Source organism: Notolepis coatsorum, assembly GCF_963971535.1.
Source record: "Notolepis coatsorum genome assembly, chromosome: 1".
Taxonomy (NCBI): Eukaryota; Metazoa; Chordata; class Actinopteri; order Aulopiformes; family Paralepididae; genus Notolepis; species Notolepis coatsorum.
In genome coordinates this window covers 60598871-60613512 of record NC_140165.1, presented here as the reverse complement: position 1 = coordinate 60613512, position 14642 = coordinate 60598871, and the positions used below count along the sequence as shown (strand labels likewise).

Here is a 14642-nt window from a genome sequence, read left to right as displayed (position 1 = left end):
TACTCTGAGATTAGAGACACTGTGGAATTCTACTCTGAGATTAGAGACACTGTGGAACTCTACTCTGAGATTAGAGACACTGTGGAACTCTACTCTGAGATTAGAGACACTGTGGAACTCTACTCTGAGATTAGAGACACTGTGGAACTCTACTCTGAGATTAGAGACACTGTGGAACTCTACTCTGAGATTAGAGACACTGTGGAACTCTACTCTGAGATTAGAGTCACTGTGGAACTCTACTCTGAGATTAGAGACACTGTGGAACTCTACACTCTGAGATTAGAGACAGGGGCGGGCAATATAGTTTTAATTGGCCGTTTCTCCTTAGCTGGGCTCTTACACTGCGCCTCCACCACAACAGACAGAAGGTTGCTGTTGTAAATAGTGACTGTAACAGTCTTTATTTTTAACAGCGCTGCTTCAAGTTGTTTAACTGTTTTTATTTTCTTGACCAGATCTTCTCCCAGTAGCTGAACGACATGGCAGTGTTCTATGTCCAGTATGTGATCTAACCCTTCTATCCCCAGTTTACCACTGAAGAACATCATCAGAGATGCCCCTTTGATTTTCATTCCACAACCCTCACAATCATAAAGACTGGCACGTTTCTCTTTTGTTATCAGGTGCTGTTGACCACAGGTGAATTTAATGGAATCAGACTTGAACCCCTGAACTTTCCCGGTGAGGGTGACCTGTTGCTCCAGGTCGCTGGGCCTGACGGACTCGCCGCGGCTCTGGATCTCAGCGAAGACGCTGTCGGGCGTCGTGTTGAGAGTGGTGCTGCCAGAGAACTGACGCGTGGCCACGTTGGTGATCCGGTACCATGTCCTCTCTCGGACGGTGGCCGGGCCCCAGACCGTCAGCTGGCCGGACGCCGTGTCGTCGGAGACCATGAACACCTGGCGCTGGAGGAGCTTCCCAGCTCGGGTCGTCGACAGGCCGACTCTGGTCATCTGCAGCACCTGGACGTTCACGTGCCTCTGAGGGGGAAACAGAGAAATTATGGTTATTTTATTATTCTTAAAAAGGAGAGTGAGCTGTATTTCCTTCTCCATTGAGACAGTAGGAAGGTAGGAAGGACAAAGAGAGGAGGAGACAAAGTTAGAACCCGAATCCTTACTGTCAAGAAGACACTTCCTCTCTATGCTTCCAGTAGAAAGCTATCCGGCTGCAAGATAGCCTAGCTTAGCATAAATTAATGGAAGCAGATACAGACCAGCTAGCCTAGCTTAGCATAAATAAATGGAAGCGGATACAGATCAGCTAGCCTAGCTTAGCATAAATTAATGGAAGCGGATACAGTTCAGATAAACTAGTTGTTGGTTTAAGCTAGGCTAGCTGATCCGTATCCGTTTCCAGTCATTTGTGCTAAACTAGATTCGCTTGCAGCCGGATAACGTTCTACTGAAGGCACAGAGAGGAAACTGGTATCCATCTTCTTGTCTGAGAAGACGGTGAGAACATTTCACCTGGCTGATACACTATCTCCCCGGTACTGCATCCGACTCAGAAGAAAACGACACACTGGAAACGTGATACCTTTCCTTGATGTTTATTTACATAAACATAGCTTCTGTACCAGATGGAAAACAGTTCTGAAAAGTCTTTGAAGGTTTATTGAATTCCTTAAATTCTACCAGTCTCTCCTGCTATCAGTTCGATGGTGGTTGAGGCCTAGTGGTTAGCCAAAAGCCTTCCCTGTTAGCCGAAGCTAGCGATCTCGTGGCATTCCCCCTCCCCCACCCTCCGGCTATCGGAGGGTGAAAAGGGATCTCTGCTGTCTCTCTCTCAACGTCCCTACGTGTCAGCTTCGCGTCCTAGTCTGACTCAACCCGGAAGAACCCCCAGCTATGGAGTGTATTTCCCTAGCAACAGCTGTTAGCCATAGCAACAGTGGTGACACCTCTGACCCAAATCTTCCCCTACCAGCGGCCTGCTATCTCTGTTGATATTAACACCTCGGCCGATGACCTTGGGTCTATCCCTCGCAGGGCCTGAGTGAAGACACACACTGGCTGTCTCCTCTTTTAAGTCAGAGTATATGTCTGCCATCATCTACAGATATTTACATTATGTACACATATGAAAAACAAGTCCTATCTTTCACAGTGAAGTAATTTGTCTCGACTTGCCCTGTTGGTTTCCTTGTGGTTTTCGTCTGTGGTCAGCAGGTCAGCCAGAGTGACGTCACTCACTCTGATGAGGAAGGGCAGGTGAGTCAGGACACTCAACTTGGAAAGCTCATTGAATATAACCTCCGTCTGGTAGATTTTGTTAAAACGAAACGGTTGGCACACGACGTTCTCCAGCTTCACAGGCCTCCTGGAAAAACAAGATGGAGACATGAACACAGAGGACATAAATGTGTAGAGGGGGGAGGAGGGAGGAGCAGTGTAGAGGGGGGAGGAGGGATATAGAGGGAGGAGGGGGTGTAGAGGGGGGAGGGGTGTAGATGGGGAGGAGGAGTGTAGAGGTGTAGAGGGGGGAGGGGTGTAGAGGGGGGAGGAGGGGTGTAGATTTACTCTTGACACCAAGTCAAAAATAAGATGATAAGAACAGACTAAATGGGGTGAATCTGATGGGATCTTTAAACTTGCCGTTCTTTCTCTGCAGATATGAACAGGTCTCTGCGTCCTGGCAGAAAGACGAACACATAGATGGTGTCGTCTTCACGTTGGAACACCACGTTGAAGAACTTCTTATTCTTCGTCTTGATCTCCGACACGTTGTGGACGTACCCACACACATCAACTCTCTGAGGCATGCCCCTGGTGCCCCCTGCTGGCCCTGCAAGATAGATGCAAAAAATGAAAACTGTGAAAAATCTTTAGAAAACCCAAATATTGTAATTAGAGTTAAAACACTAAACATTGAGACTGATCCATCTTGTCTGTAAATGTGTATGGTAACACTTGTACTAGGATTCTGGGTAATGGTGTATAATGGTACTTGTACTATAATAATAATAATGCAGGACTTTGGAGAAGTCTTTATTTGGCATGCAGCGACACAGATGCAATGGGCGGCACACACACAGGGAAACACACACACACATGCAGTTGTTGGGTTCACCGATGCGATTGAGTCTCTGCTCTTGACCCATGCCGTCGTCCTTCCCCCCAAGGGCAGCCGGGAGCAGACAGGGGCGCCGCCGAGGGACCGCGCCCCGGGGACCAATCCAAGTGATCCTGCCCGTCTTCGTCAGGGACGGTGGAGGGTGTTAGCGAACTGTTGTGCATGTTTTTCCATTGGGTTTCTCTTATCGGGGGGGGGGGGGGCCTTGCGAGCACGGGGAGAACATGCAAACTCCACACAGAAAGGCCTGGGAGATACCCCACCTGGGTACCTGGCAACGCGGAACCCTGGACCTTCTTGCTGTGAGGCGACAGTGTTAACCACTACACCACCGTGCCGCCTAGGATTCTAGGATTCTGGTAAAGGTATGTACTGGTACATGTACTAGGATTCTGGGTGGTGGTGGTGGTATATAATGGTACATGTACTAGGATTCTGGGTGGTGGTATATAATGGTACCTGTTCTAGGATTCTGGGTGGTGGTGTATAATGGTACCTGTTCTAGGATTCTGGGTGGTGGTGTATAATGGTACCTGTTCTAGGATTCTGGGTGGTGGTGTATAATGGTACCTGTTCTAGGATTCTGGGTGGTGGTGTATAATGGTACCTGTTCTAGGATTCTGGTAAAGGTGTATAAAGGTACATGTAGGATGCTGGTAAAGGTGTATAAAGGTACCTGTAGGATGCTGGTAAAGGTGTAAAGGTACATGTAGGATGCTGGTAAAGGTGTATAAAGGTACATGTAGGATGCTGGTAAAGGTGTATAAAGGTACATGTAGGATGCTGGTAAAGGTGTATAAAGGTACATGTAGGATGCTGGTAAAGGTGTATAAAGGTACATGTAGGATGCTGGTAAAGGTGTATAAAGGTACATGTAGGATGCTGGTAAAGGTGTATAAAGGTACATGTAGGATGCTGGTAAAGGTGTATAAAGGTACATGTAGGATGCTGGTAAAGGTGTATAAAGGTACATGTAGGATGCTGGTAAAGGTGTAAAGGTACATGTAGGATGCTGGTAAAGGTGTATAAAGGTACCTGTATGCTTCTGGGTCTGACTGAAGCAAGGTGTTGCTTCTGGTGCAGGTGTTGCTTCTGGTGCAGGTTCTGGTGCAGGTTCTGGTGCAGGTTCTGGTCCAAGGGTTGGGTCCAGAGAAGCCCAGTCCAGGTCCTTCAGTCTAGGGAAGGTCTCCATCAGGCGCTGGTCTGTCTTCAGCATGGAGACAAACTTGTGGCAGTGCGGCTCTCCTTTGAACACCATGCGGTCCAGTAGTTCTGTTGTTTTCCCATGGTCTTTCTGAGAGAAGATCAACACATTAACGTTAAAGGGATAGTTTTTACATACAATACTTTACTTGAGTGAGTGTTGTGTTCATTCATAGTTATTAAAGACAGTAGAGGTTGAGTATTTTTTTATCTAAAGATGGTAAGTTAATAGTGTTGTGTTCAGTCATAGTTAAAGACAGTAGAGGTTGACTACTTTATTATCTAAAGATGGTAAGTGTGAGAGTATGTGTGAGTGTGAGAGTATGTGTGAGTGTGAGAGTATGTGTGAGTGTGAGAATATGTGTGAGAGTATGTGTGAGTGTGAGAGTATGTGTGTGAGTGTGTATGTGTGCGAGTGTGTGTGAGTATGTGTGTGAGTGTGAGAGTATGTGTGAGTATGTGTGTGAGTGTGAGAGTATGTGTGAGTATGTGTGTGAGAGTATGTGTGTGAGTGTGAGAGTATGTGTGAGTATGTGTGTGAGTGTGAGAGTATGTGTGAGTATGTGTGTGAGTATATGAGCACGTGTGTGTGTGTGAGAGTATGTGTGAGTATATGAGCATGTGTGTGTGTGAGAGTATGTGTGAGAGTATGTGTGAGTATGTGTGTGAGTGTGTGAGTATATGAGCACGTGTGCGTGTGTGTGTGTGTGTGTGTGTGTGTGTGTGTGCGTGCGTGTGAGAACACACCAGGTTCCGGTACTCCCTACTGGTTATCAGCCCGTACTCGTCCACTTTACTCAGCAGGAGTGCGAAGTCATAGAGCATCGACTCCAGGTCAATGCGGTTCCTTCTCACAAAGTCCACACTGCTCACTGGCGCCGCACGTGGGTGTTTCTTCCTGCCCAAGTTGACGCCTTCATTGGTTGGGGGTGCATTTCGCTTCATGGCGATTGGGCAGTGGACAGAAGGTAAATAAAACCTGTGAGAAGAGAGCAGACAGCATGACGTAGGGCGATATGGATAAAACCTTGCATCACAATATGGGAAAACTCATATCCCCATAACGAGATATATATGACGACGATATATTGTAGTATGTTTTCTGTCAATTCTATTATGTGTGAGTGAAAGGGTGAATGTGTGAGTGAACGGGTGAATGTGAGGCATACGTTGTAAAGAGCTTTGGATAAAATATCTATATAAATTAGGGGTGTAAAGGTACACGTATCCGTACTGAACCGTTTCAGTACTGGACTTAGGTTCAGTACGCGCTGTGTACCGAACAAATACAACAATATGTTAACCACTAACGACCGCCCACCGGGGGCTGTTTTTTCCCCACAATCCAATAGAATTTTTTTTTATTGTTAATAATAATTTAATAAATTAATTACTTTTATTATTAATTTCAATATAGAATATTCATTGACAGCCCTAAAAGTACAATTAGTTTTGCACACTACATCACCCCTGAGTGGAACATGGAAAGCCAAACTTTCCCCCACTGTACCGAAAACCCGTACCGAACCGTGACTTCAAAACCGAGGTATGTACTGAACCATGGTTTTTGTGTACCGTTACACCCCTAATATAAATTAAGTCCATTTAACATTAGAGCTAAAACATCCATTTATAAAATATACCCTGCTAACTCCCTAGATCTCCTCACCAGGAAAGCTAACACACCTACTCTAAGTGATGTAATATTTTACCCTAACTAACTATAACCTACTTTGACCCAGAACGGTCAACGGTCTCAAACAGCAGCAGATGACTGGCCAGTAACCTCCCCTAATATATTATTAATGAGCTATTCTGTTATTTGATCCTACATTACCTGTATCCCCTCTGTCTTCTACTGACTGACTGACCTAAGACACTCTTCTTCTGCGTTACTGACTGACTGAGTTCTCTCTCTGATACGATTATACTATCTGTAGCTAGATAGATCCTTTAAGAATGTTGGTAGGTTTTCTGTGGGCACTGGTGTTAAGAACTCTTCAGAACACAGTCCTTTGTAAAGCTACTGGAAGACTTTCTGAAGCTCTGATGCAAGGAGAGCTACTACTGAAACCCATTCAGAGAGCTACTACTGAAACCCATTCAGAGAGGATTCTACTGAAACCCATTCAGAGAGGACACTACTGAAACCCATGGAGAGAGGACACTACTGAAACCCATGGAGAGAGGACACTACTGAAACCCATGGAGAGAGGACACTACTGAAACCCATGGAGAGAGGACACTACTGAAACCCATGGAGAGAGGACACTACTGAAACCCATGGAGAGAGGACACTACTGAAACCCATGGAGAGAGGACACTACTGAAACCCATGGAGAGAGGACACTACTGAAACCCATTCAGAGGACACTACTGAAACCCATTCAGAGAGGACACTACTGAACCCCATGGAGAGAGGACACTACTGAAACCCATTCAGAGAGGACACTACTGAACCCCATGGAGAGAGGACACTACTGAAACCCATTCAGAGAGGACACTACTGAAACCCATTCAGAGAGGACACTACTGAAACCCATTCAGAGAGGACACTACTGAAACCCATGGAGAGAGGACACTACTGAAACCCATGGAGAGAGGACACTACTGAACACCCATTCAGAGAGGACACTACTGAAACCCATGGAGATAGGAGACTACTGAACCCCATGGAGAGAGGACACTACTGAAACCCATGGAGAGAGGACACTACTGAACCCCATGGAGAGAGGACACTACTGAAACCCATGGAGAGAGGACACTACTGAAACCCATGGAGAGAGGACTCTACTGAAACCCATTCAGAGAGGACACTACTGAAACCCATGGAGAGAGGACTCTACTGAAACCCATTCAGAGAGGACACTACTGAAACCCATTCAGAGAGGACACTACTGAAACCCATGGAGAGAGGACTCTACTGAAACCCATTCAGAGGACACTACTGAAACCCATGGAGAGAGGATTCTACTGAAACCCATGGAGAGAGGACTCTACTGAAACCCATGGAGAGAGGACACTACTGAAACCCATGGAGAGAGGACACTACTGAAACCCATGGAGAGAGGACACTACTGAAACCCATGGAGAGAGGACACTACTGAAACCCATTCAGTTTGGGGTATGTGCTATAAGGTTGTGAATGATCATTTTCATCTAAGATGATGTGATGTGAAGATCTTTAAAAAATATTCTCCACACAAGTTATTATAATATAATAACTTGTGTGGAGAATATTTTTTAAAGATCTTCACATCACATCATCTTAGATGAAAATGATTACAGTTATTACTATTATTACTGCAGTCTAAGGTACAACAAGATACAAGATACTTTGATGCCACACAACGATGGTTGGTGGTAATTGTTTGCGGTACAGTTTGTTAAAAGCACTGGGAAACAAGGACTGGGAAGGTCCATTTCTTCTTTGATTATAAAGCAGGTCTAGGTGCTATATAAATATTAGCGCTGTCACAATCACTCGCATGATTGTCCATAGTTAACTGTGATTAATTGCATATTAATCACACATTTTTCATCCGTTCAAAATGTACCTTAACCCTTTAATCGCCAAGGACGACTTAACACGTCATTCTCCGCCATGCGTAATCTGCCAATCATACAGCGTGTTTGAGATCAATATTTCAAAAATCTGTCATGGCAATCATATTTCACCCACGGAGACTTGAGATCTCCTGTAGATCTCCTCTCAACTCTCCAACGGTTCAAGACCGCCATCTGGTGGCCGATCGGCGAATCGCCAAAACCGGAAGTGACTCGCCGGAAGTGGTGCTCGCCCATATTTCGTCCGGGCACTCGCTATCGCTAGCGGAACTCCATCTTGATACACTGGACAACAGTGGACATCGATCGGTTGCAAATGACTCGATAAACAACATGATTTGGAGTTTTGGACGCATATAGTATTATACAACCTGGAAATGGATCGCATATATCAACATCCCATAATAGCGATCTTTCTGCTCCACGCTGATCACCCAACGGTCAGAGGAAGCCGCGGTGAGTTTCAGCGTGTTTGATTATTATTAACCGTATAATCTGCTCTGATATATATATCACCTATACTATACTATATAACCCCCCCCCTCCGGTCACCAGCAGATGATGAGGCATGACGTTTAGGACCTTGTACAATTGACATTTTTATCTGACGTCAATCGGTATCAAACTACATTTGATGATCTAATATATGTATTTGTGGCTATAACTCACGTTCTATGGAATGCTGCAGAAAACGATAAAAACATATTTATACTTTAGACCATATTTTAGTATGAATGTGTGAATGAAAAAGTAGAACGTTGCTACATCCTAAACGATAGATACTTGATGTTGAATGGGCCATAGTAATGTCAATTTAGCAATACAATTTAAAAAGTTATAGCCCTGCAAAGAAGGGGAACATCTCCATAGACAAATAGAGCTGGCATCGATCATATGCAGTTTGAGTTTTAACTGTAGCATCTGTATAACGGAAATGCCATTGGATATAACGTTAGTAGCTATTAGCCATTTATCTCGCCTTCCAGGAAATATACTAGACCAAATGCGGTATAACGCTTATATTCACAGCGCTATAAAATGAGAACGTATTGATGAAAAAATTATTTCTTTAATCCATTTTGAAGGGACGGTTTATGGTCCCAATTGACAATGAGAATGGACAGATAGCAATACTATAAAGTATAGATTTAGCTCCACAAACAGCCCCAAGTCTGTTTACATTTGCCGGTCCTCTAGAGATTTATTAGACGCATCCCAATGGCCCTGAATGTGTTAAAAGAGTAAAGAATATACAAAAAATGCATTACATTTAAATGTATTCCAAAACGATGCATTTGAACTGTAGGTTAAGTAGGCTTCAAATATATAATACATACAATAATATTCTGTTTATGATCAATTGAATATTGCAACCAGTATTCTGATATCCAGTTCCCACATTATCCAATCAGGAGAAAACTCAACTGCAAAATGGTCTGACAAAAATAAGAAATACAACTAAGTTATAAGCAAATGTGCTTGAAACAAGTAAAATAATCTGACAGTGTATTAAGCAAATTGGACTTGGCAAGATTTTTTGAAATAAGTCAAAATATCTAGGGTTCTCTTCTGATTGGATAAAGTGTGAAGGGATACCAGGAAATGTATTTTGGGTTTACTGAGAGCGGGGGGACTGGGAGACCCATGTTACATACTGAGTTACTGACCAAACATCTATATCAGTGATTGTATTCAACACTTATTTTAACAAAAAAAAAACACTTACACCACCTTTAATGTAAAGACATGTAATGTTGACATTCTGATTTAATAAGAACCTTCTAAATAGAAGAGTTAATTTATCTGACTGCTTGTGCCAATTGATGAAAAAGTATCCATGTGCAGTCATAGCCTAGATTCGAAAATTGAGGATGTAACATATTATTGAGATGCATCACAGAATCGCAGACAGTGAAGATCCACAGCTCTAGTCATAGAAGGTTCTAGAAACAGCCAGGCTAAGGTTCCTAGCGTTAGGTTAACTCATACCAAACAACAAACACATCCCAGTGACGAAAACGGTATTACACGCTAGGTTAACCCAACAACAAACACATCCCACGTTCCAGTGTCAATAACGTGAACAAGTAAGTTAGCAACTTGCTAAACACAGGTACCATGTACATGTCGAAATACTTCCCAAAGGTCAGTGAATTCCATGCCCACAACACCAGAGGGAGTTCCACAAATCATGTGCAACCCAGATTCGGCTCAAACAAGGGACTAAACACATTTTGCAATTATGCCACAACAATGTGAAACACCCTACCCACAGCCGTAAAAAGTTGTGAATCTAGGGGAGCTCCCGTAGCTCACCGCATATCTCGGCGCTATTTCTGCGTCGGGGAAAACCGTGCTCGTCACGGATCTGGGGGACACGAGTTCGATTCCCGGACCCGCCGTCATTTCTCAGAATGTCTTCCCCTGCTCTACATCCCATTTCAACCCGTTTCTGTCGGTCATGCTTGACCAGAAAAGCGATAAACGCTAAAAAAAAAAGTAAAAAAAAAAAAAAAGTTGTGAATCCCTACCCACATTCAAAACCGCTCTTCTAAAGAGCACCTACGGGAGGCTGCAATTCGAAACTGGCCACTGTAAATGTCCAACCGCCCCACCCCCTCCTAATAGACAGTCTCCTCCCCACTGTACATATAATTATTCTCTCCCCGAGTCCCCACCATATGTATATTTTCCCCCACCCACCCCCCCCTAATGTACAGTCTCCTCCCCATCATATATTATCTGTTCTATGGGTAACAGTACAGTATATTTGCATATCGTATATGTCACTTAATGTAACAGTACTATGTCATGCATGTCCCTATGCCATAAATGTCATGATGTCATGTATGTTGTGTATGTCATAAATGTCACTATGAATTGAAAATGGGGGACCCTGATGTAAACAAGACAAACGTCTTTCTCTGGTCTGCATCCCCTTAACAATTGTGTGTATTGAGCCCAGGGGCGTAACTAAGGGGGGGGGGGGCACATGGGACATGTACCCGGCATGTTTTCAGTATGCAGTACAGTGCATGATAATAAACGGTGACGCGACGTGATAGGACCACACGGAAAACGGCTGCTTGTCCATCTCTGAGCCATTAGGCGTGTTCGAGATGGATTTCGGTTCGCCTCGAAAGTAGACGAGAGTAGCCGAGTGAAGCCGGGGGAGGAGTTAAAAAGGCGGACACTTCCGATTTCACGAGAGCCTCTCGCCTAGTCTCGCATGGCAGATACGCTTTCACGTCACCACACACACATTACACACCTGTCCAGCTCATTATAATGCGATGGCCGTGTGCAAAATTAGATCAGATTCAAATGTACAGCACACCATATACTGCTATAGTGGAATATACTATTCATATACCATAATGTATACCATCTTGTTGCGCGCTCCTGGCCGCACGCACACACAACACACTGCTGAATAATTCTGTTTTGCATCAATATACATGTATACTGTGTATATTGAGGCAAAACAGAATTATATATACAGTATTGAGGCAAAACAGACGACACATGTGTGTATGTTGTGTGTGTGTGTCTGACAGCTTGAAGTTTATCATGATGATATGATGATAACGCATAACATAATAAAGTTTTCAATCAATCAATCAATCAATCAAACGTCTCATAACTCCCTGGCTGTCACGTGGCTGGTGACTGACAACTTTTCTGAGCCAATACGCGCTTTGCGCGACCGCAGCAAGTCGCTTCCCAGCCGGGAGCAGCCGGCTGAAAGGTACTGTGGCGCCTCGCTCTGAAGGCTGTGCGTGGCTCGCTCCCGCGAGAGTTCCGCGCCTCGTCTCGTCAGATTTTCAGAGCAAGTCGTACAACATTCTAAACGTCATGCAACGCGCTTGGCGAGGCAGTAGTAAAACCTGCGCAGATCTGCGTCCGCCTATCCCATCTCGAACGCGTCTCTACATTTCGTAGCTCCATTTCTGCAGACCCCTCTCTGATTGGTTGAGGCCATTTCTGCAGACCCCTCTCTGATTGGCCGAGCGCGCGCATGCGCATGAGCCGCGACAAGCTCCTCTAGCCAGGAGTCGAAACTCCGTTAAGCTCCAGAGAGAGAGGCTGAAAACCCACAGTTGTTGCCCGACGGATGGGAGCCGAATCCCGGATCAGAGTTTTCTGATGAATAGCCCCAAAACATGGAGGTCGCGAACGCAATTTATACGCATGGAAGTATTGATTACGCCATAACGAATCATTAAAAAAATATACCGTTAACTGGAATATGTTGTGTGTGCCTTTACACATATGTTGGATATGATTATGTAATTGGTTTGTCATTAAAAACCAATAATAATCGCTCGCCGGCTTGCTGACCAGAGCTCTCTCAGATTCAAAGTTTTAATTGCAGCCATACATGTTTCGGAACCAATGTGTAACTAGACAGTTACAATATAACATTTATATTAATTAACCCAGTTAATGCCTTAAGAGAAAGAGTCTGGTGGTCAATTGCTACGGAAATGTTGTGTCTTACTAATAATAACTAATTCCTTGGTCAATAGAAGTATCTGTGATACTTTCTGAATATGATTTGGGAACATCAAATGGGCAGGCCGCGAAATAACATAACGTTACAATGTACAGTTTCTGACAGCTGGCTGTGTTGTGAAATGTGCATAACGTTATGAATAAACCGCGAAGTCACGCGAAATAACGTTATACGCGAATCTGGTAGTACATTTCCAATCAGAGAGGGGCTTCGCTCAACCAATCAGAGAGGGGTCTGCAGAAATGGAGCTACGAAATGTAGAGATGCATCTCAACACGCCTAAAGTCATGCAAAGTCAAGTAGCCAGGTGTCGTGACTCGTGAGCACCCGGCTAAGTACCACCGACCACAGCTGTCTTTGCACAACAACAGCCCAGTCTTCAGGTGTGCTCACTAACACCCCTCCCCAGTTTGGTGTGAAACTGTGAACGATGGTCTGTGTGAAGATTGCCATGAAATGCAACAGCATTGCTTGGTGTCTGTGAAATATCTGTCTGTCTGTATTTAAAAGCCTCTACTAGGCTGTTGTTTTAATACATTGTAGATAATAAATAGCGCAATCTCTCTCCCTCTCTCTCTACAATATACTAACTAAAGTACAGAATGAAGTACAACATGCAGACAATGAGGTACAAAAATGCAAACCTTTTAAAATGCAAAAATGAGGTATGGATGTAGTGCAAATCTTTTTGTAATAAATAGATAAAATATGGTGTAGTGTTAAAGTTAAAGGTTAAAGTTGAGTGTTTGTTTGTAAAGTGAGTGTGTGCATATGGATGTGTATGCAATTAATGTAGAATGGATGGGTTAGTGTTGCTATACTAACATGCTATACTATGTTATTTGATACTATCTTGTCTTAGCACAGTCTCTGGAGCGTAACAGTAAGAAGCATTTTGTATGAAAGTATTCTGTACTTCTGTATGACAACTATTAAAGAAACTTGAGAACTTGAAACTTGCATAGATGCATTAACAACATGCATGCATGCATTAGTGTCCTGGTCTACAAGATACACTATACGACCGGGGTGCCCATGTACATGTCAAAATACTTCCCAAAGGTCAGTGAATACCACAACCACTACACCAGAGGAAGCTCAACAAATCATGTTAAACCCAGATTCGGCTCAAACAAGGGACTAAACACGTTTCGCAATTATGCCACAACAATGTGGAACGCCCTACCCAAAGCTGTAAAGAAATGTGAATCCCTGCCCACATTCAAAACCGCCCTTAAAGAGCACCTACGGGAGGCTGCAATTCGAAACTGGCCACCGTAAATGCCCAAAACCCCCACCACCTCCTAATAGACAGTCTCCTCCCCACCGCATGTATATATTCCCTCCCCGCCGTATGTATATTTCCCTCCCACCCACCCACCCCCTCCTAATGTACAGTCCCCTCCCCATCATATGTATATACTCTGTCAGGATCTAGGGGTAACAGTACTGTATATTTGAATACCGCCTATGTCACAAATGTATCAGTACTAAATACCTATATGTCCCTATGCCATAAATGTCATGTATGTTGTGTATGTCATAAATGTCTATATGAATTGAAAATGGGGGACCCTGATGGAAACAAGACAAACGTCTTTCTCAGGTCTGCATCCCCTTAACAATTGTATGTATTGAGCCGTACTGTATTGTACCCATTCTGCAATCTGTTAAATAAAGTTTTCATTCATTCATTCATTCATCCTCCACCATCGGCCATTTACAGTAATACATCGTCGGCCATTAACAGTAAATACATCGTCGGCCATTAACACAGCAAAATGAAAACCGCGCATCCCCCCCCCCCCCCCCCCCTAAGTAAATAAATACACACACGCGCAGCACGTCACATGCAACTGAAACAAAATATGTTTTTTTACGTTGCCGTTATAGACAGTAATGCGCGTTGTGGGTACCTTCTAGGCTCCTTGTTGTCGTCTCTCTGCTCGTCTTGAATGCAGCGCCGTTGTCAGGTGGGCGGGGCTTACTTCTTCTTCTTCTTCTTGCTTATTTCCGGCGGACTACGCGTCTAGGCGTGGGTGGGGCTATACTTCCATTCTAACCAATACATAGGGGGCCCGGGAAAATCCGCCTCAGTCATTGGAGAACATTATCTGCCAGTCACTGAAAGTGAAAGTGTAAGCGTGTGCGTGTGCGTGTGTGTTTTGGTGGATGTCACCGTTTCTCTTCTGAAAGCCATATTGCCTTGTCAAACTTGACGTGTCCTGTGTGATTTTTAACGTTTAATTTATTTCTGTTTCCCCCTCAGGTATTAGAG

The 14642-nt window shown here is 44.1% G+C and overlaps 1 protein-coding gene across 1 annotated transcript; it reads right to left on the bottom strand.

Moving 5' to 3' along the window:
* Nucleotides 1-269: 269 nt before the first annotated feature.
* LOC311234997 (uncharacterized protein) lies at nucleotides 270-14331 on the bottom strand (the record flags this gene model as incomplete). Its single annotated transcript, XM_084322307.1, has 6 exons — nucleotides 14281-14331; nucleotides 5029-5260; nucleotides 4114-4372; nucleotides 2601-2790; nucleotides 2136-2325; nucleotides 270-983 (listed from the first exon to the last, which is right to left on the bottom strand). The coding sequence occupies exons 2-6, from the start codon at nucleotides 5224-5226 to the stop codon at nucleotides 270-272; spliced, it is 1551 nt and encodes a 516-aa protein (XP_084178433.1). The 5' UTR covers nucleotides 5227-5260; nucleotides 14281-14331.
* Nucleotides 14332-14642: the final 311 nt, after the last annotated feature.